At 33.7% G+C, this 24,253-nt stretch overlaps 1 protein-coding gene across 2 annotated transcripts in view; it reads left to right on the top strand.

The window, feature by feature from the left end:
- Edil3 (EGF like repeats and discoidin domains 3) overlaps window positions 1-24,253 on the top strand; it is a 413,819-nt gene that overhangs the window by 211,972 nt on the left and 177,594 nt on the right. For both annotated transcript variants that reach the window (XM_048331381.1, XM_048331380.1), the window contains one exon: window positions 17,533-17,646. In XM_048331381.1, the coding sequence (XP_048187338.1) occupies window positions 17,533-17,646 (114 nt within the window). The remainder of the gene's footprint in view (window positions 1-17,532; window positions 17,647-24,253) is intronic.

The following is a 24,253-nucleotide window of genomic DNA, read 5'->3' as shown; positions in this document are numbered from 1 at the left end:
TTCAGGAAGGAACAGGAATCAAAAGAATTTGTTTGGGGGGTAATATACTTGGATGTATAATGACTTATTTAACTTTAATGACCTGAATAAAATAACAGCACATTGTATCATAAAAAATAACTTTGGGGCTGGGGATATGGCCTAGTGGCAAGAGTGCCTGCCTCATATACATGAGGCCCTGGGTTCGATTCCCCAGCACCACATATACAGAAAATGGCCAGAAGTGGCGCTGTGACTCAAGTGGCAGAGTGCTAGCCTTGAGCAAAAAGAAGCCAGGGACAGTGCTCAGGCCAGAGTCTAAGCTCGAGGACTGGCAAAAAAAAAAAAACAAAAAAAAACTGTTTACTCGAAGATTTATATATGCATACATGTGTGACATAGGTAGATTAAACATGAGGTATCATACACATTTAACTATACACAGTTATGATTTTAATATTTCCATTATATATATAGTATGTTTTCATGGTAGTTTATATAGTCCTTTGGATATGTAAAAATATATTTCTATAGTCAGTAACACAAAACAGAAATCTTAGTCTTTCTGGTCATTTTCAGGTCAATAAAAATGTAATACAATTGGGACAACTCTACTTTAGAAACACATTAACTGTAGCTAGTTTGAGATTTTGTAAACTCTCCCTTTTCCCCTGAAACCAGATTAAGAGATTTAATGAGTATAGATGTTTCACTAATGGAAGTCATTATATTTTGGGAAAATTAAACAAACATTTAAGTGGATACTGCTACATATATACTTACTACTTATTTAGTTTTAGTCGTATTTATTTATTTATTTGCTGGTCTGATTTACTCAGGGCCTGCACATTGTCCCTGAGTTTGCAGTCTACTACTTGAGCCACAGTTCCACTTCTGCCTTTTGGTGGTTAAATGGAGATAAGACTCACACATACTTTCCTGGCCAGGATATCTTCAAACTGAAGTCCTCAGTTTTCTGACTCCTTAGTAGCTAGGATTGTAGCTATGAGTCATGGGGTTGGGGAAAACTATTGAACATTTTAAAAGAGGAACTAATCTGTTTTGCAGTATTTTGCTTTGTTTTGTTTTGTGCTGGCACTGAGGACAGGACTCAGGGTCTAGGCACTGCCCATTTGCTTTTCCAGTCAATCAAAGCTGACACTTGACATTTGAATCCCACCACAGCTCTACCTCTGGCTCATTTATAGTTAGAGATAAGTATGTAATACATTTTTCTGCCTGGGCTGACCTTGATCTCAGCCTCTCCATCGCTAGAATTATAGTTATGAACCACTTGTACCTGATTTGCAGTAATCTTATAGTAGCATTCTATTAAAATACTGCATTTTCTTTTCTAAGACCTCACGTGAAAGACAGGTACTCTACCATATGACCTTGTTCACCTGCAGCCCATATTTCCATTCCTATTGTTTAATTATCTTTATCTTTATGTAGTTGTATGAAGTTGTCATTCAATAAAGCAATTTCTGAATATGATATGTCTTGATCAATGTGAGGTATAGTATCCCATAGTGAGCCTAGACTGTAGGCCTCAAAATTATGTTTTTTCTAAATTTTTGCTGATGATAAATATAATCCACATAGGACAGTCTATGTGATTCTCCTTTAGCAGCAATAACAGGTGCATACCACTGAACCCAGCCATTGGTAGAAATGGATTGTTCTGGAAACTTTATGCATAGGCTTGCCTTAAACTACAATCCCCAACCTTCAAGTCATTGTGCCTAGCCAATATTACAGTTTGTAATAATACCTATTCCTCTGTGACAGAAGTAGGGACATTTGTCAAAGTCTTAGTCATTGATACTGACAATTATTTTCATCAGGTTCATTGGATACAATGGAAATTTTTGCCCTGAGGGCTATTTTTCCTATGTGAAATTTTAAGTCTTGAAAGTGACATTTTTATCTTAATGTGTATTAAAAGAAATGTATATTAATACTGTTCTCTTGAGCTCATATGTGTTTTTCAAAGTTGTACATCATATAAGAGCAAATAGATCTAGAGAAAATCATTTCATGTTTCCTATAAGAAAACTATAATTTCTTGAAAAGTCATAGCATCATAAGAAATATGCATACATATATCATATGATTTATATATATTATAAATTTTATTACAATTACATAATTCTTATTATACATAGTATATTATATATGATTATATATACATGTATGTATGTATATATACACGTATGTGTGTAATGGACTTCCTTTGGAAACATTGAGCAATAAAAGCTATCAGGTATTAATAACTCCAGAAATACATGATTATGTTTCAGATTTCTGACAGCATATCACAAATTATTTCAGTCTAGAAGCAGCATTATGAAAAAAATAGGAAATCTAGGTTAATATTTTCTTGAATCTTCAATTAAATATCCCTAAACCACCTCTTTTGAATGATGGAACAACCTGTCAAGTTGAAGGAAGATTATCTTTTAAAAACTGTGTTTTTATTCATTATTTAATGATTATTAGTATGTTTGGCTAAAGTACTTTAGGTTTCCAATAAGGTCACTAATTTCTCTTGCACTGTGCAGTTCTCACTTTGAGTCAACATTGCTGTGAAAATAAATAAAACAATAGTTTTTGGCATGAATCTGCAACTTGGTGGGCTGTAACTTGGAAGAGTGAAACTTGATTGTGGATGGGTGTGTGCTTGTGAAATTCTAGGTTCCCAGCCAGTAAGTATGTGGGATTTATTAAGAAAAATTGCATGAACACTATGTTAGCAGCTCTACTGGGGTATAATTGATGGTGAGTAGGATAGTCATATTTTAAATACAAAATGGGATATGTTTCTGGATGCTCTTGTACTTGTGAATCCTCATACTTACAGTTAGATGATATCATGCTTATAGTTAGATCTCCTCACCTTCAGAACTTTCGCCCTGATCGCATTGTGATCCCTTCTTCTTATGCTTATAATTTCACCCTAGATACCTCTGCCCAACAATTTTTTTTTACTATAGATAAGTTTCATTTCTGAAATACTTTAAATAGAATCACATCATATTATATATTTTCTTTTCATCTGTTTTCATCTGTATCCTTTTGACTCAGAATAATTTTGAGACTTTTTTGCCATTCTATCAGTGATATATTCATTTTGTTGATGAAAAGCACACAATTATATAAAACCATGCAATTACTTTTACAATAAATAATTGCAAGTGGTTTTTAGACTCTTTTAAGTAATGTATAGCCATTTAAGTCTATCTGGGCCCATACTTTTGTTTGTCCTCAGTAAAGACATCAGGAGAATTGTCTTGGATAAAAGCAAAGAAGTTGATTGACTACCATATTGCATTTGTACATTAAGTATATCATAAATAGTTAATTGTTTTCAAAATGATTGTACTATTTTGTAACAGACCAGCAATAAAAAAGAGATCAATTCCTTTACTTTCTCTTCAATACTAAGTAGAGTCAGTCTTTGACATTTTAGTCATTGTAATCATCTCTTGTTGGGTGCTAGGTGTTTTGAAATCTTGAATATCCCCTAGAAGTCCTCTAAGAGACAAAAGTTTCTTACTTAGAATCCATGTGATACTTCTGGGTCTTTCTTAAGAGAAATTTTTTAGGCAGCACAAATTTAGATATTTAATCCAGGACTGGTTATGCTCTTTTACTGAGGCAATTAGCTACTTAGCAGTAGTTGCTCTGTAGAATGCATAAGAAGTTCCTGTGTTCAGGACAGGCCTTGCAGGTCACTGAATTTCTTCATGTTATTTTTTCCTCTCAGGTATTCTGTTCTACAAACTCTAGCCAGTGTGGATTTCCTAGAATCACAATTCATTTTTTTAAATAAGAATAAATTTGTTTGGGGGTCTTGGATGTCACTCAAAATTAGAATGTTTGTTAGGTATGCCAAAGCCTGGATTCCCAGTCAAGCAGAATAAAATGTATTATATGGAAAAACTAATACTACTTCAATACATTTATATATTGCATATTTAAATCAGGGTAAATATGTGTTTATTCAAACATTTCTCATTTATTTGTAATAAAAACCCTCAAAAGCCGTTCTTCTAGCTTTTCGAAATATACATAAAATGGTTGTCATGGGTACTGTATTGTATACTAGGAAATTTGAACCCCTTACTCTTTCTGAACTGTAATTTAGTCTCCATTAATCATCCCGCTATCCCTTTCCCTGTCCACCGTCTTTAGCCTCTTGTAACAACCACCATACCATCACCTTCTAGGAGATTACTGTATATGAATTTTGTAAATGAGTGAGGTTATATGACACTTATTTTTCTGTGTTTGATCTTGTATTTCACTTAACAATCTCCAGTTCCATCGAGGTTGTCACAAATACTAGGCTTTCCTTCTTTGTAAAGCTCAGTAGTATTCCACTTTGTGGATATACCATGTGTTTTTTAATCCTTTCATCATCTGATAGATGATTTTTTTATTTCTACTTCATGGCTTGTCCAAATGCTGCTGCATTAACAGATAAGTGCAAATGTCTCTTCAACAAAAAAACTTAATTTTCTTTGGATATGTAACAAAGTCCTGGAATTGTTGATCATATATTAAATTGTTGATTTTTGGTTCTGCTTTTTGATACTACTGGGCCTTGAATGCAGGGCCTGGCACTAGTGGCTAGGTCTCTATCACTTAAACTATGCTTCTAGATAAGTAACATTTTTGTTGAATTAGGGATGGAGTCTTCTAGACATTTTCGACTGGGCTGGCTTTGAATAGTGATTCTGAAGATCTTAGCCTCTGGAGTGCGTAAGATTATAGGCATGAGCCCTGGCACCCTGCTACAAGTTAATTTTTCAGAAACTCCTATGTTATTTTCCATACTTCTTGTGTTGTTACATGCACAACTCGATCATTAACTCAGAGTTTGACAGCTTCTGCCTTGATTCTCCTTTCTTATTCCATTACTTGGAATCCCTCTCACCACAGTAAACCTAGGCAATGCTACTACGCAGAATCATAAACACCATTGTCTGTGGAATATTGTTCTTCAGTCTAATCAATCTGCCCGAAAAAATCTAGTCCCTGTTACTAATGTCTTGGCCAGAAACAGAAATCTTTTGAATCACACCATTATTGCTTTTAATGAAGAAAATATGTCAGTTTGGCATACATAAAACACAAATATGGGGGAAATACAAGACAGTAAAAATAGCACTTTTTTGGTAACAAATAGTGGGTTGTTTGTTCAAAGTAAACTCTTTGATGGGGGCCTTCGAGTGTGGCAGATATTTTCTTGCCTTGAACTCTTAAGGAACCCCCCCCCCCCACACACACACACACAAAAAAAAAAAATCCTATAATTAGGGAGATGAGGCTCTGGAATGACAGAAATTTAGCCACTTGGCTTTTTCACCTTGATGGGGACCAAAATCCAAAGCATTTAAAAGGAATCTTTTCTGTATTTGCCAACCATAATTTATACCTCTCAATGACAGTGCAGCAAAAAATTACGGAAACTCGGCTGGGAATATGGCTTAGTGGGAGAGTGCTCGCCTTGCGTGCATGAAGCCCTGGGTTCAATTTCTGAGCACAACATAAACAGAAAAAACTGGACGTGGCTCTGTGGCTCAGGTGGTACAGTGCTAGCCTTGAGCCTTGAATCCGAGCCCCAAGACTGGCAAAAATAAAAAACAAAATAAAAAATACGGAATGTCGATGTACCATTTTTTAAAATTTTTTATTGTCACACTGATATACATAGCGGTAACAGTTTCATACGTTAGGCATTGGATACATTTCTTGTACTGTTTGTTACCTCCTCCCTCATTCCCCCCTCCCGCTCCCTCTTTCTCTTTCCCCCCATGAGTTGTTTAGTAGATTTACACTAAACAGTTTTGCAAGTATTGCTTTTGTAGTCGTTGGTCTTTTTTACCCTGTGTCTCTCGATTTTGGTATTCCCTTTCCGTTTCCTAGTTCTAATACTGTATACACGGTTTCCAATGTACTCAGATAAGAAACAGAGATAGTGCAGGTACAACTACATTATAAAGTAAATGTCACCATTTTGTAAATAAATACACTGAGTTTTTGTTGACTGATCCCATTCAGTGGGTCAAACTTTCCAACAAATTCTGTGGATCATCACTGCCTTTCATTCCATTCCAAGTAGAGCTACTCTTCTGCAGAGCATTTATAAACATTATATTCATTTATTTACTGGGATGAGCATGCCAGAAGTAGAAGCATCTATGTATAAAATATCCAACCAAAAAGAAACTTCTTACAGAAAAGTCTGAATATCCTCTAACTCATATTATAGATAAAATTTCAAAATTTTTAAACTTTCAATAATATTTTCACCATAATTATTCAATATTCATGATGCTTCTATACATGACACAGTTCGTCATTTGGGAACAAAGGTTTTGTTTATTTATGCTTATAAGACTCCAAGAATATCAAAATGAAATGATAGGAAGTATTTTTTTACTATATCACCTGACTCTTCTTGTGAAAGGTGACTTATTTTAAATAAATTAATGTTAAGGCTAAGTAAAAATCTTTTCCTGTGTATACAAAATAAGACTGTGTATCTATTCCAGTTATTTAAATCTAATGCTGTGCATAAGCACTGGTTCAGCAATCTTAATATGACTCACTATGTTCTTTTAAAAATCAAGGTCATTGAGAGGAAAAATGCAATTTAGCTCGGTGAATTGAGAGTTTGAATTCATTCCCTTAAAAGCCCCTTTCAGTGACAATATATCTTTAAATTACATGCTGGTACTAAACCTTTCTATTTACAACTTGTACTTGAAGTGAAATAAGTGGTTACCAGCAAGTTTTGTGTAGTATATGTCTTCAGAAACCTTATGAATTAAATTGCTGGTAGCAGTGTAAATTTGACCCACCATTTTAAGAACAAGCTTGGCAGACTTTTCCAAAGTTGAATATATACACCCTTATGACTAATTTTCCTCCTAGGTATACCCAGGAGAAATTCAATGCACTTAAGCATCAAGCGACATTTACAAGCATGTTCTCTGATGCTTTTATTTCCAAGAGCACAAATGCTATTAACAATAGAATGGAAGAATGCCTGTGGTATATTTTAGAGTGACACACTCCACAGCAAGGAAATGAGCTCTCTGTAACCACCTGCCAGGAAAGTGTGAGGAAAGCCACTAATGAAAAAACACACTAAATAATTGATCTACAGCTACAAAGGAACAACATAGACAAAGATAAAAGACAGTTTGTGTATACATATTTAAGTGGTGAAAAGATAGAATATATGATTTGTAAATACATATAGAAGTGACCAAAGTATAAACTTTAAAAAGAGCAAGTCTGTGATTCCCATAACAAAAATCTGACAGAAGGACAAAAAGAGGTTGGGTGGAGTGCTGACAGGATTCCTGTGTGAGGCCTTGGTGTTAACTCACGTTGACTCTTCACAATCACTCATTAAGCTCTCTTGTTTTGCATGTATTCTGCTTGCAGAGTATCTTCTAAAGATTTTTAAGGTAATGTGGATATGCCTCAAGTAAAATAACAAAAAAAAAATGTTAATTGCACATTTAGACACTGTCTCCATACTCTGTAAAGAAGAAAAAATAAAACAAATGCATTTCCTTTTTTAGAGGTATAGATAGATTTTTTCTGAATAATTACTTATTTATTGTCAAAGTGATATACAGATGGGTTACAGTTTCATATGAAAGGCAGTGGCTACATTTCTTGTACAATTTGTTACCTCCTCCCTCATTACTCCTTCCCCCCTCCCTCTTTCCCTCTCCCCTCATGAGTCGTTCAGTTAGTTTACACCAAATGGTTTTATAAGTATTGCTTTTGGGGTCATTTGTCTTTTTGTCCTTTGTCTCTCGATTTTGATATTCCCTTTCCCTTCCCTAGTTCTAATACCAGTTTATACAGTATCCAGGGATACAGTATAAGGGATACAGAACATAAATACATCCTTGCAGTGAAACCAAAGGAGGATATCTTAGGAGAGGATCATAAAGGCTCAGTAGCTATGTTCATATGGCCAGATAAATGATATTTTCTAAATGAACTCCAAGAAGTAGAAACAGGACTTTGTTTTGTTATTTTTTTCTCCTCTGTTGCTGATTTTGCTTTCTGTACCTTTTGCCTTATATATAAGTTTATCTGTTGGGGGGAGTGTAAGGGGAGCACAGAAATGGTGGGCCAAAAGGTTAAGAAATGCAACAGTGATACTCACTAGACACTAGTTGTAAATAAACTATATAACTTATTGTGGAATGGGTCAGGAGGGGAAAACTGGGAGAAAGCAAGAAAAGTGGTGACACTGTTCAAAAAGAAATGTTCTCATTACCTGACTTGTGTAACTGTAACCCCTCATCTTCACAATACCCTCATCATCTTCACAATACCGCTAAAGAAGATAAAGCCATGTTCAAAAAAAAAAAAGGCAAGAGCCAAAGAAATCTGAGAAAACTTATATTTCTGGCTCTATTCTCTTATTCCTCCATCTCTAAAACATATATAATAGTAGTATGTACTTGATACTATGCACATATACATGGCTTAAAAGTATATCTGTTCAGAATTGGTAAAATGAAAGATGTGTTAATTCTTATCTGTCAGATGTGAAGTGGCTTTTGACTATGCCCATTGCTTATATAGAGGTATATTCTAAAGAGTATTAACTGCTTTACAGAATACAATCAAGGGATTTTAGTTTGAGCAAGAGCCTAAGGGGAGGGGGAAGCATTTGTCAAAAATGACTTTCTACTGTAAGTAGTTTTCCTTTGGGTCTGCTGACTGTCCAGAATGTGAGGCATAACTATATGCTGAATATTAAAATGCTCATAAAAAGTAAAGAAAGAAAATAAGGAGAATTTGTGTTCTGGTACACTAGTAAAAGTTATGTAGAAAGTATAGAAATTCATGTTAATTTGTATATAAAGAATTACTTAAAAGTAATTATATTATTAAATAGATATTATGGATTATTTGTATGTGCACAAACACACATTTCATAAGCTCTTGAAATTCAAAATTTCTATGGATTTCAAACCATGCTAAATGCTCAGAGAATAAGAACCATTATGACCCCAATCCATGGGAATTCAACATATCCCCCTTCTTATTTTTTGAATTGTTTGTTCCAAAATGTTACTAGTAATGCAATTCTTCTAGAGTGTGTGAATGAATTTTTAAAAACACAAATTTATTTAGTATCTTGCCTCCGTGAACCCTTCTTGAATTCCCAAATGTAACTCCCTAGTGTCCAAGGACTAAAATTTAAAGAATCTAACTGGATTTATTTACAAGGCTATAAAAATATGCTCCCTGTCTGCTTAGTAACCACAATGCCTGATACTTCCCACACACGGCCTCTGTTCATGTTCCAGAAACTCAGTGTTTTGTTCACTGAAAACATTGTGTACTTTCATGTGCCTTATCAATTTACCACATTAAAAAACTCTATTGCTCATTCTCCTCAGCCAGATTTAGCTCCCTTGAACAATCTTCCGTGTCTCCTCTAGGCAAAGCTACCATTTCCTCTACAATCACAGTGCATTTTGTACATAATACTAAAAGATATGCATTTAACAACTATCTTTCCCCTGAGTAAAAGAATGAAAGATGAAATCTCCCGGAACTGAAACTATCCCAATTTACTGTAGTTTTGGTTAGGTATTTTACAATGTCATTCATAGAAGATATGGATTAAGAACTTTGTAAATGAGTAAATGGGTAAATGGGTGAATGGATAAGTGAAGGCAAACTAAATGACGCATAACTATATTTCTGATAGAGAAGTCTCAACTCATCTAGTAACATAAGTTTTTGGTAACTAAGCATAGGAAAAAAATTCTAAACAATCATGAAAGCTGACTAGAAATTAGAGACTGCAAATGAACTAATTCTTGTGAAGCAGATAGAAGAAAATAGTTATTTTTGGATAAAGCATTAGATTATGCAAAATATATGATTGATAAAATAATGTAATAAAATCAATAACCCAAGAAAAAGAGACTCATATACGTAGACCAAAGAACTATGGGAAATGAGGTATTATTTTAGATATTCAGATTCCTGGTATGAGGAATAATGAAGCAAGCACATCTTAATTTAGCAAAACAATTTAGACTAAAATCTTGTTTGCCATGTTTCTTCAAAGCATTTTCTCTTAGTCTTCTAGGCTCTTTTAAATCTTAATATTGCTAACGACTTAACTAGTTTAGCTTTTTTTTTTGGAGTTTCTTTGAGAAACTACATTTTTCTGGTACAGGACTTGTCACTTTGCACTGTGACTGGTTATTTACTCCTTTGTCTGTTTCCCCCACTGTAAGATCCTTGACAAAAGTAGGAAACCCTGGCATCCTAACCTTTACATTGGGCATAAAACCAAAGATGAATTGATCAAAGGATGGATGTATGGATAGGTAGTTGGGTGGGTGGATAGATGAATAGAAGCTAGATAAATGGATATTATATGTTTTCTTCAGCATTTGCCACCCTCCCTACCTTTCATAATTACCTGAATTCTTTTGCAAACACTATTATTGCTATCATGTCATTCAAAACCATTTAAATCAGTGTTTCTTAGTGTAGAATCGTTATTATATGTTGTAAAGCTTCAAGTTATAAAATAAATATTGGTTAAGGGGTAGTCTAATTGTAGGGTCCTTGCTTAGTATATATGAGGCTCTAGATACAATTTCCAACAGGACAACCAAACAAAACATTGGTACCCTGGATATTGTATATACGTTTATCTGAATTAGAGGGTAAGGGGAACATCAACGTGGTGAGACACAGGATAAAAGGAGAGCAAATGCAACAACAATACATACAAGACAAGATGTTGTAAACCAACATATTGAAGAAAAGGGAAGGTGGGAGAAAAATGAGGGAGGAGGTAGCAAGTTTGATAAGAAATGTACTCACTACTTTATGTATCTGTAAACCCTCTATGCATTGGCAAAAAAAATTGTTCGATCTCTATTATTTTCCTTAATGGAATTACTTTAAGTAATGCTGGGCCACATGTGGAGATCAGAGGACCTGTGGTTACAGTATGTATTTGATAGTTACCTAGATGTCAATATTCTTGGTTCTTTCTTTTTCAAATATTGATTGATAAACAAATTTTTAAATGTCACTGTGTTAACATACATTGAGATAGTTTTTCCTTTGATAAAAATTTTCATCAAAGGAAACAACTGTTCTTTTGGCTTCCATTATATGTTTTCAATGTAGCTTGTACTTTTCATGTTATTTGATATTCAAATTGCAGAGATATGACATGCTTGAGGTTACTCCTCCTTTAATTCTGCTTCTGTCCTGGTTTTGGCTCTATGAAGCCATTATCTTACTTGCCAAATACCAGATTGTAGGTAAATAAAGCCCAACTGGAAGCATCCCAGAGAATTTGGATGGATATTGCCTTTATAATAATGTAAAAGATATGTTCACCTAAATTGAGATCATAGGGTAAGTGATAAAAAGCTGAGACGGAGATGTGCACAATCTTTAAATTATGGGTAAAAGCCTGTTGAACACGACACTTATATTCATTAAAGTTTTTGGCAAATAAAAGCTACCAATATGGCATTATAAAATGTTAATGTGTGGTGTATTCAAATTAAAGAATCCTGATTTACTTTGTTATTTTAAAATGAATTACCAGTAAGCCAGACCAAAAGAGAGTTCAAGCCTGCATGGTTAAAAGTACATTGAACTGGTCTCAGGAATGACTGGCAAATCCTATAGGTAATCTATTTAAGGCCCAGTTAAATTCAACATCTGAGTAGAGCGACAGAATTCCTCGAAATTCATCATGAAGTCATCAGGCTTGAAAGAGGAAAAAACTGTAGGCTTTAGATAAGAAAAAAAATATGAAAGGTCAAAATTTAAAACGCAATCACTCATGGGAGGACAGTAGAATATTTAACAGTTCATGGAGAGCTCAGGGAAGTTGGATTTTGAAGGATCAAAAATTAGGTTCTTGAAATAAGCTCTACTTGGCTAATTAGCAGTCAATAACAATATTGAAAGGGGAAAAATCAGCCCAAGGGAAAGGAATAGGTAATTCAAAAAATGTCTTTGAAAAAGGAAATGAAAAGCTACTATTGTGGTATCTTTTTAATAATTGAGGAAGCTCATCCCAGGAACAAATGCATTTCTTGATAATTATGGTCCTACTTGGGAATTAAAATAAAAGGGAGTGATAGGCTCATGAATGAAAGAGTAGCAAATATGTCTGTCCACAGAAGGGCTGGATGTTTTCATCTCTTATATGGTCAGTATTTAAAATACTGTATTTCTAGACCTTGTTTATAAACTACTGGAGTTCTGTTACCAATTGAAAATGTCTGAATGAAATAATGAATAGACTAGGACAATGATGACCCATGAATAAAAACTACTGATCTTTATTCTGCACAGAGAAATGTAAGTTTGAATGAATTAATGAGATTTTCATCTCTAACAGGCCAGAGTTAAAAAGGGATGAGATCAAAGGGAGGGTAGATGAATGGAGGGAGGAAAGCTAGGCGCGTACAGTTCTAATATTCAATGGACATGAATGTATACGGAAATGGAACTAGATATATTGAGGGGATAAGTAGAGTTGCAACAATAGGAGAGAAAGACAGATGGGATTACTTTGATCTAGATGCTTTCTACTCATACAATGACATGTTGAACTGAAATCCTTTTAAACAACTACTGAAGGATAATAAAAAGCAAATATTTCTTGACTATTAAAAATAAATAGTGGAAAAGGAGAATGAAACTACTGAGTATTTAAATTTAATTCTCTGAGAAGATGAAACATCATTTCTGTGGCATGGGAGGCTGCCTAGACAATCCATGTTTTTAAAAGCACAAATAAGAAACCACCAAACAAAATTTTAATTTTCAAAAATTTTTTGACAATCTTCCATTCTAGAGTCACTTTCTCAGTCTTTGAAATACAATTTGCAAAATAAAGAGTCTGACAAAGAAACTTACTCAGAAAATTCCAGGATGCTAAGGCATATAAAGTACACTTCTTAAAGTATGAATATTCAAGTTGATCATGTAGAATATTTGTGTGATTTGTTAAGTGCAAAAGAATGTTTCTAATAGTACATCTCTAGAATGTGGATGGGTAGACCTTTCTCTCATTAGAAAAAAAAAATCATGCCCCAAATGGTAGACTATCAGCCATCACAAACTTGCAGATAATAAGTTAAGTATGACATAAATTGTATGTCTTAAAGTATTCAGGCAAAACAGAAACCACACACACACACACACACACACACACACGCACGCACACACACACATAGAGCGTGTGTGTGTTTCATACAACAGAGGCAAGAACCCATGCATCAATCTAGAGAATTTCTGTTTTCATTCCAAATAAACAGAATTGTTTGTTGGGGCAAAGCTTTCTTTTTCCTTCTTTCTTTACCAATTTTTTTTAAATGGAACATATAGCCATCAGACTACAAGTAATTAGTTCTAAGATAAAATTAGGAAACCTGTGTGTAGTGGTCAGTATTTCTCAGTCACACTGCATTGTGGTAAGCAAAATTTTATGTCAGAACTCAGCAGTCTGCGTTCATTACCCTCAAGGCTCATTGTAACTAAATATTGGTTATGATTAACTATAGAGGATAACACTTCAAAAAGTAATCGATGTTCTTGTATATATAAATTATAAATTTAACGATATATAATTATTCTAAGTTCACCTAAGGTATGCTGTTGCAACTTTCTTAAAATTACAAAAATCTGCTGTATCTAATATGTTTCAGTGCATTTAAAATAGATGTGGGCATTTTTTTCTGAAAATGATAATGATATGAACTGTAACAACAAGAAATGGATGTGTTGTATTACAAGGTTGTTTAATTTTCATTCCATCACATTATATTGTGTGAACACTTAGTTCTAGCCTTTAATTAAACATGATTTATACAAATTGAGGTCAGTTTTCATTGAAATTGCTTGCAGTGTTAATCACAAGCAAATAGCCTTAACCACTAAAAGATTTGCATTATACTAATACATAAGAGCTGCTGCATGATTCAAATCTGTTCTCTGAGCCTGCACATTATTTGATAAGTAATTTTGCTACTGAATAATATGATTCATCCAAAATAACAATTTCATTTTTCCAAATTGAGATTTAAGTAGACTTGGAGTATCCAAAAAAGCATTGAAGAGCATACATTGAAACAATGTATGAAATGCTTCCCCCTCAGCAAATACAATTTCTGTTCAGCAGGCCTCATGCCAACCTGTAGGGAAAATGCTGACTGATGATTTTTAGAATCAGATATCTATAATTATAATTTACCTGCCTGATGAGATAAACTTCGCATCACATGTTATAAAAAATTATTTATTATGCAAATACCTGGAAGATTTGTGGAAGCACAGAATGACAGTTCTTGCCTACCAATAACAGCCTGCATACCTTGGGGTATTCTTCCATTAAAATTTCAAAGTAGAAAGAGCTGAATTTGAGTTTGTTATGTAGTCTGATTTTAAAATGAATGAAAAAATATCCCTAGTACTTCCTACCTGAGAATTAAATTATATATTCTACTTCTTCATATCAAATCTTAGGAGAGTGGACTGTCCTAACATCTGGGTCATTTCTTAGATCTATATAACTGTGGTTTCCTTATGTCTTTCCAAAATGGAAGGAGCTTAGAAATGTACAATCTCCCTTCCACCATAAATCCCAATGAATCCTTTCATTCAAACCCCAAATGCAATGAAATGGTCTTCTTCAGGGTGAACTATGCAATTTAGTAGACCTAGTACAGGACAGAAATGAGAAGCATAATTCCACAGTATTAATCGAGTTGGCCACAAAATAAATAGCACAATGAATGGTTTCTTACCACTAAGGGTAAAACTTCAGTAATACCTAAAATAATTGAATACTTCTTTGGATTAATGTGAAAAAAAGATTCATACTCCTTTTTTAGTATATTCTCTCTGCCTTCTCCTATTCCTCTTTGTCCTTCCCTCTTTTCTTTTCCTTCTCATTTTCCATGGGAATACCAAAAATAAGAGAGAAAGGATAAAAAGAAAAACCATTGAAAAGGTGATACTTACAAAACCAATTGGTGTAAACAAGCCTTACAACTTATGGGGGGGGGAGGTATTTGGAAAGGGAGGAGATAGAGGAAAAATGAGGGAGGAGATAATAAGTTGGATAAGTAATGTACTTGCCTTACCTATGAAACTGTAACCCCTCTGTACTTTTCTTTGAGAATAAAGGAGAAAAAATTAGGGGGTCTGCCATAATTTAAAATGATTTAGAGCATATAGTTATTTTTAATAATTATTAGATCCTGAGTTTAAACTTGCATTTTACCTTTTTTTTAAAGATTCAAAATATTTAAATTGTTTCTGAATACAATCATGAATGATTTTTACTCTCAAATTGGGGCAAATATAAACAACACAACAGAAAAAAGTGCCTAAAAAAACTCATCATCTGCCCTTAATTTTTTTAATTAATCTATGTATTTATTTGTTTATTGTCAAAATGATGTACCAAGGGGTTATAGTTTCATACCTAATGCAGTGAGTACATTTCTTATCCAACTTGTTACCTCCTCCCCCATTTCCTCCTGCTTTTCCCCCTCTCCGCTCCCTCCCCCCTGAGTTGTACAGTTGGTTAACAGCATACATTTTTGTAAGTACTGCTGTTGCAATGGTTTGTCTTTTACCTTTTGTCTCTCCATTTTGATATCCCCCTTCCCTTCCCCAGGTCCAATACACACACTCATATGTATACACAGACATACACACACACACACACACACACACACACACACACACACACACACACACATATATATATATCCAGGGTACCAAAATCAATTACAGTGGCATCCGGGGTAAAACCAAGGGGAAGAAAGACAAAAGAAAAATTTCACATTGTATGTTGAAAATAACAATTATAAACCACTTGTTTCCATAACTTGGAGTTGATTTTGCTTAGCATCATCTTATGTGTTCATATGTACATAGATGTGTACTAATTATCCTAGATGTGTACTAATTATTCCCAATGAGAGAAACCATAGAGTCTATGTTTCTTTGAGTCTGGCTCACTTTTCTTAGTATGACTTTTTCCAAGTCCTTCCATTTTCTTATGAATGGGGCAATGTCATTCTTTCTGATAGAGGCATAGACTTCCATTATGTACATGTACCACATTTTCTTGATCCACTCAACTACTGAGGGGCATCTGAGTTGGTTCCCTATTTTAGCAATAACAAATTGTACTGCGATGAACATTGTTGTGCTGGTGGCTTTAGTGTGGTCTTGCTTGTCAACTTTTGGGTAGGGCTGCTGGGTCTTAGGGGAGTTCCATGTTCAGCTTTTTGAGGAACCTCCATACTGCTTTCCAGACTGTCCCCAAATTTTTGCGCAAACATCTCAAGAGCATTCTATAATTGGTGAAGAGTCTGGTTTAAGGAGGAGAAATTGTATAAAAGAAAACATTGAAAGAAAAGACAAATAGAGGAGTTTCTACTACTTTGTTTGGTCTTAGAATAAAGTTAATATAATGATCATACTACTTTAAGTAACTATCATATTTCTGACTTCAGAAATACTTTTTGATACAGTATATTAAAGAAAAGCATATTAAAATAGGAAAGATATATTTTTCTAGGTTATATATGCCACATTTTTTTTCTTGTGAAGATTCTTACCAGGAAACAATGATAGGGTATCAGTGGTCTTTAAGTGGGGTATGGTATTTTAAAGACCTAGTTTGGTACTATGCATAGAAGAAAGGACTTACATATGCTGGAGATTGATAGTTGCCAGAATTACTCACTTCTCTTTACATTCGGAAAACAGTCATTTGCTATGTTGTGCAGTTGACAATGAAATTAGAATACTTTGCTGATTGCTTCATGTTCTACATGGTTTTCTCGTATACAAATAATGTGTAAGGTAAGTCCCTTTAGTCATCCTAACTTTAGAAACTGGAGGATGAGATTAGGAAGTGATCATCATTTACATTTATTATGCTTTGCATGTAACAAGCATTAGCTATTAAATCAATTTGCTCCTCATCATATTCATCAAAGGCGAACTATTTAGAAGCTAAAACATTTCTGTCAGTACGAATTTTAATGAATTAAGATGAAATGAGACAGTGTTAATTGTCAGTTATGCTGCAGGGTGGTTTCTACATCATGAAAGTGAAACCAATTCATCTCCCTATCAGGGTTAATTTGTTTGATTTAATTGTAAGAAAACACTGAATATTTCACCAAATTACTCATATTTATTTTATTTATTTACCAAATTGGAGAATAGTTTGGATATGTTGTTCTTTCTATTAGATGGGTTTTTTTATTCTATTTGAAACTAAATTACCTTGATTTTTAATAAACTTTTGGTTTTGCAGCATTTATATTATTGACACACATGTATAGCACATTCAAAGAAATGTGATTATGCAAACTCTCTAATTTAAAATTAATCAAATGCTCTAATTTCTAATCATCTTAATAGCTAATAATTTGTAACCAATATTTCCCCCTTCCTCTGGTGTGTTTTACTTAGACATAAATGAATGTGAAGCAGAGCCTTGCAAAAATGGTGGAATATGTACAGACCTTGTTGCCAATTATTCCTGTGAGTGCCCAGGAGAATTTATGGGAAGAAACTGCCAATATAGTAAGTATTCATATGCATAAATATTAATTTTGCTTAAATGTTTCATATATTGTGATATCTGTGCCAAAATTAATGCTATTTACTTCCACAGTGCATAATTGATTGAAATGGCCCATTGTTATTAATGTTATTAGTGCACACGTATTCTCCAGGATGTGTCTTGGTGTGAGATATGCACAGGAGTAGAATCTGTGCCCTGGACTTGTTAATACTTCCTCAGTTGCCAGTGCTTATTTCCATGAATTCCATTTTGGGTTTCAAGTACATGATGACTTAGACTTACCCCACTAGAAAAGTTCTTTCAATCAGAAGGCTATGGGACCAGAAAACCTTCATCAAAAATCATAGGCTGAAATAATGAAGGATCCAGTTCACTTGCTGGAAGATCAGCAAGAATTCAGCACTCAGTTTATTATTCTTGTTAGAAGCCTAAGATAGTGAAAGGAGTTTTGGAATGGTTAATTTATATCAGGATAGTCATTTACTTGAAGAGTTAAAAAAATCAAAGTACTGCCACCCTCAAAGTTAAATAATCACTGGAATGAAGGCCTAAGTTGGATATATGCAAATAGAAAGCCCAGTGATATCACTTTGTAAATGTTGGGCTCTACTGAAATTTCATTAGCTACTGAATATAATATGAATATATATATATTATATTCCTTAGCTACTGAATATATCCACTATATATATATGTGTGTTATATTCATTAACTACTGAATATATCCATAGTATATATTCACATACTGTAGATATATATATCATAACATATAACATATATATCATATGGATATAACATATATATCATAAACATATATATGTTACACTTCCCATCAGAGTGTATAGTACACAGTGTTAACACACAGAAATTACACTACACAGTTTTGAATATGTATTGTATTTCGGATGCTATGATAGCATTCTTTTTTTATTTTTTATTTATTTATTTTAATGGTTTTTTTTTTCTTTTTCTTTTTTTTTTGGTTTTTTTTGGGTTTTTTTTTGCCAGTCATGGGCCTTGGACTCAGGGCCTGAGCACTGTCCCTGGCTTCTTTTTGCTCAAGGCTAGCACTCTGCCACTTGAGTCACAGCGCCACTTCTGGCCATTTTCTGTATATGTGGTGCTGGGGAATCGAACTCAGGGCTTCAAGTATACAAGGCAAGCGCTCTTGCCACTAGGCCATATCCCCAGCCCCACTACACCGTTTTGGAGCAAAATCAAATTATATAATTCAGAATAAATATAAAGAATTTAAATGGAGAAACTGAAACCGACATGAACTAATATGTGATATGGTTTTCCAACGTTTCCACAGCTAGCTAGTAAAAGAAGCAGAACTACTAAGAATATAAATGATCAAGATGGAAAAGAATGGAACACTAAACATTAATGAACTTGAATGCTATTTATTTATCTTTAGTATCTCTCTCTCTCTCTCTCTCTCTCACACACACACACACACACACACACACACACACACACACACACACACACACACACACACACACCACAAAGGGTGATTCTCTATTGGGACATATTCCCATATTTCCTTCAGGCCATAGAGGGAAAGGCAACTTCTCAATGCTACTTCCCTGATCTCTGCTCTTGGAATTTCTACTCAAGATTTCTTCATCTAAGGTTTTAGCTTTTCTCTATTCTCTTGAGGGCTGTGATTCTCCTACTGATTTTTGCCTCTTTAAGCAGGGTTGACATAGCATTTAACTTCATTAATCACTGTAGCTATGAGAGCAAGCCCTGACCACCATGCCCAGCCATTGGTTAGCATGGAGTCTCAGAAATTTGTATGCTTAGGATTGCCTGGAATCTCAATCTCAAAATTGTTGCTTCCCAACAAGCTAAGCTTGACCTACTGTGCTGGACTCAAAATTTTGATTTTTACTGTGGATATTAAGTGCCTTTGCAGTAGGATCAAATGAAATGCTTTCAATATTGATGGTATAGTACATTTAAAGCTTAAGAAATTTAGTTTTGATAGTGCTTTAATACTACAAAATATATGATTTTGTGATTTCAACATATTCCTTTAACTAATGTGAATTTCTGTGAAATATATGTATATCTAGCCTTTTATTTTATTATATAGTGTACAATCATATGGTAATTATTATGTGATCTGTCACCTACTGACCATTTTCAATAACAATGTAATTACTTCAAATATTAAAAATGAACATGTTAATACTTCACATAGAAGTTTTCTGCCAAAATTATAGTAATTATTTACCAATCATGTTTGTAAGTAGTTTAAATATATAATGTTTCTTATTTCAGTAACTTTAGGTTAGATATTTTATAATATTTTATCCACTATAATGATGACCTTAATCCACTTCAAATACTTTGTGGATTTTTAAATATGAAACCATTTTACAGGTAACTATTCAAATTTGTCCAAATTTTGTCCAAATTTTCTATCTTCTTCCTCTGCATCCAAATGTATATATGTATGTATATACAGTTATACCAATATATTTTATTTTTATATTCGTATATTTTACATGTATTTATAGCATGCAAATATATTTTATCTTGTGATTAGTTTTATTTTGAAAGTGAACTGCATTTGCATTTATTAGAAGTACAGTTCATACAACTGATTTGTTTTGACCAGTATCAGTTATTTTCATTTATTAATATGAGATTTAATATTTCTAATTTAGTCAAAATTTCTTTTGATAAGTATGGGAAAATCATCTAGGTAATCCTACACTTCATATTACAGCTGTTCTAATTTAAATCTTTACTCGGCTACCCTTGATGCTTCTAAATGACACATGCTTAAGTGTTCAGGCTGCCATTTTTGTGAATATCTGGGAAATGAGACAGAAAGTTAAGGGCTATTCTAATAAGTTTTTTTTCCCATGTAGGTTTAACACCATATGATGTATTAAACTATAGTGGCGGGGATGGGGGGGGGTTAGGAAGAAGTTGGCAAACACATTGGTTAAATCATCTGAAAAATAACAGAAGCTGTTTTCATTTATTAGGTTCCATGGCCTAAGATGCCCATATATATTCCCTTCTGGGTGTTTAACTATGGCATGATGAAATCTCAGGAATAACACTCAAATTCCTTGGCATCATTGATACTAGTTGTGGAAATTAAGATAGTTACCCAGGGAGCTCTTACATTGTACCCTACTCAAACTGTTATTCAAAAATGAATTAACACTTGCATGATTTATGAGAGCTTTATTGTAAATGTAAAGTAAACTCCTCAGCTGAAAGCACAGAGATATTAAGATATTAAAATTGGGATAGTTTACAAAAAGTCTCAGTAGCATAATTTAGGTACTTCGATAGCCCTTATTTTAAATTATTTACATATAAATTTATAGAAAAGAATTTATGTATGAATGCATTTAGAGAACTAGAAATTATTATACTCTTACTTTCCATTTTTGACCAGCTATAACTTGAACCCTGATTTAACAAATGAACTATCACTCAGACACACAAGAACATTGACAGTATACAATATGTATATGAATATATGAACATTTATTCCTTTGATAACACTATTTTGTTTAAGTTCAAGCTTTTCTTATTCAATAAAATATTTAACAAATAATATTTATTAATATATAGTATTTATAAGTAACTGTGTAAATCTTGTCATCAGCTAACACAGGAAATATTAATTTTATTTTGGTTTACGGCAGACATCATCTTAAGTACTTTAAGAATTAATTAATTTTTGAAAAAATATTTACCATTTACTCCTAATTCCATTTTACAGGGAAATTTGGACTATGTGATGATCAAGTATTTTGCTGAGTTTCTCGTAGCAAATAAACTTGTTTTGGGGCTTAATATTTCAATCCCTGCAGCTGCAGAGCCTGAAGGCTAATTATGATATAACCCTGTCTCTTTCAGTGTGAAAGAGACACTGTTCAATACCCTAAGTGCCATAAAACATATCACCTTGGTGGGTAGAAACAGCATAATTAAGAAGAGCACAGGCCTTGATTTCATGTAGAACTGGGAACTAAACTACAAATTATATATATATATATATGTATATATAGTTTATATATATAACTTATATATAATTATATATATTATTATAATTATATATATATACTGAAGAAATTATTTGCTCAATTTTAGCCTTAGTTTTCTCATCTGTAAAAACAATTGTAATTTTTTACTTGATTTATATTGATGGGCACATTTAAATTAATAGAACATTTGAAATGCATGGCAAACTGCCAAAGCAATAACTATTACCAACAAATAATTACATAAATAAGCAAGAAACTCTTAATTACTTAAAAAGCCAACACCACTGCATCATTTTCACCTTATAGTTTATTATAATGTTATATAATATTGAATATTATCCTATTTTTTAATTTTTTCTGCATTTAATAACTGAGTATATGAGTTGAGGATAATGTATGTAGAAGTCAGCAATAATACACAACAAAACATTTTAGTCTAGATGCATAAGGAACTGCACATAAATTAATGTTCATTTATGCTTTATTTGATTTTTTTTCATTTTTATTCAAGATCCTTTTCATTATTATTTCAAATGTGATTTATGGGGGGTTATATTACATCAGTCAGATAATGGGTACATTTCTTTTTGCACAGTGCTTCCCTTGCTTTCTCCCAGTTTTTCCATCCCATCCCAACCCACAAGTCGTATAGTTTATTTTTCACATAGTGTCTATTGAGTATTACTGCTGCATTTGTTCACTCTTTTTCCTACCATTTATGTGTTCTCTCCTTACCATTCCCCAGATAGATAAATTTCCAAACAAAACCAAAGGTACAGAAAACAAAAACTGCAAGAAAAGAGAACAGAAAAGAAAAGCAAAACCTCTTATTTCCATTTGCTGGAGTTCATTTTTAAAAATACCATTTTATATAATCATCTGAACAGAGCTACTGAGCTTTTATGACCCTCTCTTAAGAATATTGTCCTTTAGTCTCACTATGAGAATGACTAGAGTGAGCTATAATTTATCATGTCTGAGTCTTTTTGCTTTATGGTGTCAGTCCAAGGGCTTGAACACAGGAACCGGTAGCTGCCCCCTAAGCTTTTGTGTTTAAGGCTAGTACTCTACTACTTGAGCAAGAATTCCACTTACACCTGTTTTTGGTGGTTAACTGCTGAAGATTCAAATTTCACAAACGTTCCTCTACAGTCTGGCTTCAAACCACAATCTTCAGATCTCAGCCTCCTGAGTAGCTAGGATTACAGGCATGAGCAAAGGGAGCCCAGCTAAATAAACATTCTTAACCCAGCCAAAATCATTACAGGATAAAGGGGTTCCTGTGTTGGGTTTTTGTTGTTGTTGTTATTGTTGTTTGGGTTTTTTTTCCCCAGACCAACAGTATCAACATACTTCAGAACAAACATCTAATTTATTGGTGCTCATGTGATTCCAATTATTGTAAGCTGCCCGTGTTATTTAATCAAGTATTTTAGTGACTGATGCATAGACACCAAATGTTTAATTCAATGATTACAGTGATTTCTACTAATGAAGATAAGGGAAGGTTTTAGTTTATACAATGTAACACTGGCAAATATTTGTCAAGGAATAAGCCAGGCACAGAAAGAAAAGTATCTCAAGATATGAAGTGGAAAGTACAAATGCTGACCTCTTTGAAATGGACAGTAGAAGAGTAGTTACCAGAGACTGAAGAAAGATGAGTGACAGAGGATGGGGAAGGGTAGTGAATTATGCTAGGGCAAGAGTTTTGATGGGGGACTGGGGATATGGCCTAGTGGCAAGAGTGCCTGCTTCATATACATGAGGCCCTGGGTTCGATTCCCCAGCACCACATATATGGAAAACGGCCAGAAGTGGCTCTGTGACTCAAGTGGCAGAGTGCTAGCCTTGAGCAAAAAGAAGCCAGGGACAGTGCTCAGGCCCTGAGTCCAAGGCCCAGGACTGGCCAAAAAAAGAAAAAAAAAAAAAGAGTTTTGATGGGCTGTCATCCAATAGGATGACTATAGGTAATAATTATGTTCTGTATACTTACTTCAAAAGACTAAAAACATTGTTTTCTTACTATTTTACCATAAATAAATGATAAAGGAATATTTATATTGATTTAAACTTATGAAATGTATACATTTTCTGAGGTATCACACTTCCTCTTAATATATACAATTTTTATATTTTTAATACATCAGTTGAAATAATGTTTTGGTGGTCCTGGGTTTGAACTCAGTGCCTTAAGGTTGCTAGGCAGGTATTTTTTTCTGCTTGAAGTATTTTTCACATAGGGTCTTGTATTTTTCCCCAGAAGCAGATTCAGATCATTTTCTGCCTACATTTTTATCTTATGTATCAGTGATTCCAGATATCCCACCATCCAAAGCTTGTTGGCTGAAAGGATTAAAATGAGGTCTAGCTAACATTTTGCCCAGGCTGAGTGGCCTGGAATCATGATTTTCTCTAACTCTGATGCCTAAGAATCTAGGTTTACAGATTAATTGCAATGCTCTTAGACACACCTGTAAAGCTGAAATTCAAAAAGAGCAGTTCAGATATAAATTTTAAAACAAACAAACAAAGCAGGCACCGGAGGCTAACACCTATAATGCTAGCTAGTAAGGTGGCT

This window comes from Perognathus longimembris, chromosome 22 (genome assembly GCF_023159225.1).
Source record: "Perognathus longimembris pacificus isolate PPM17 chromosome 22, ASM2315922v1, whole genome shotgun sequence".
Taxonomy (NCBI): Eukaryota; Metazoa; Chordata; class Mammalia; order Rodentia; family Heteromyidae; genus Perognathus; species Perognathus longimembris.
Note: the sequence above shows the minus strand (reverse complement) of the source record. Positions and strands in the feature narration are given on the sequence as shown.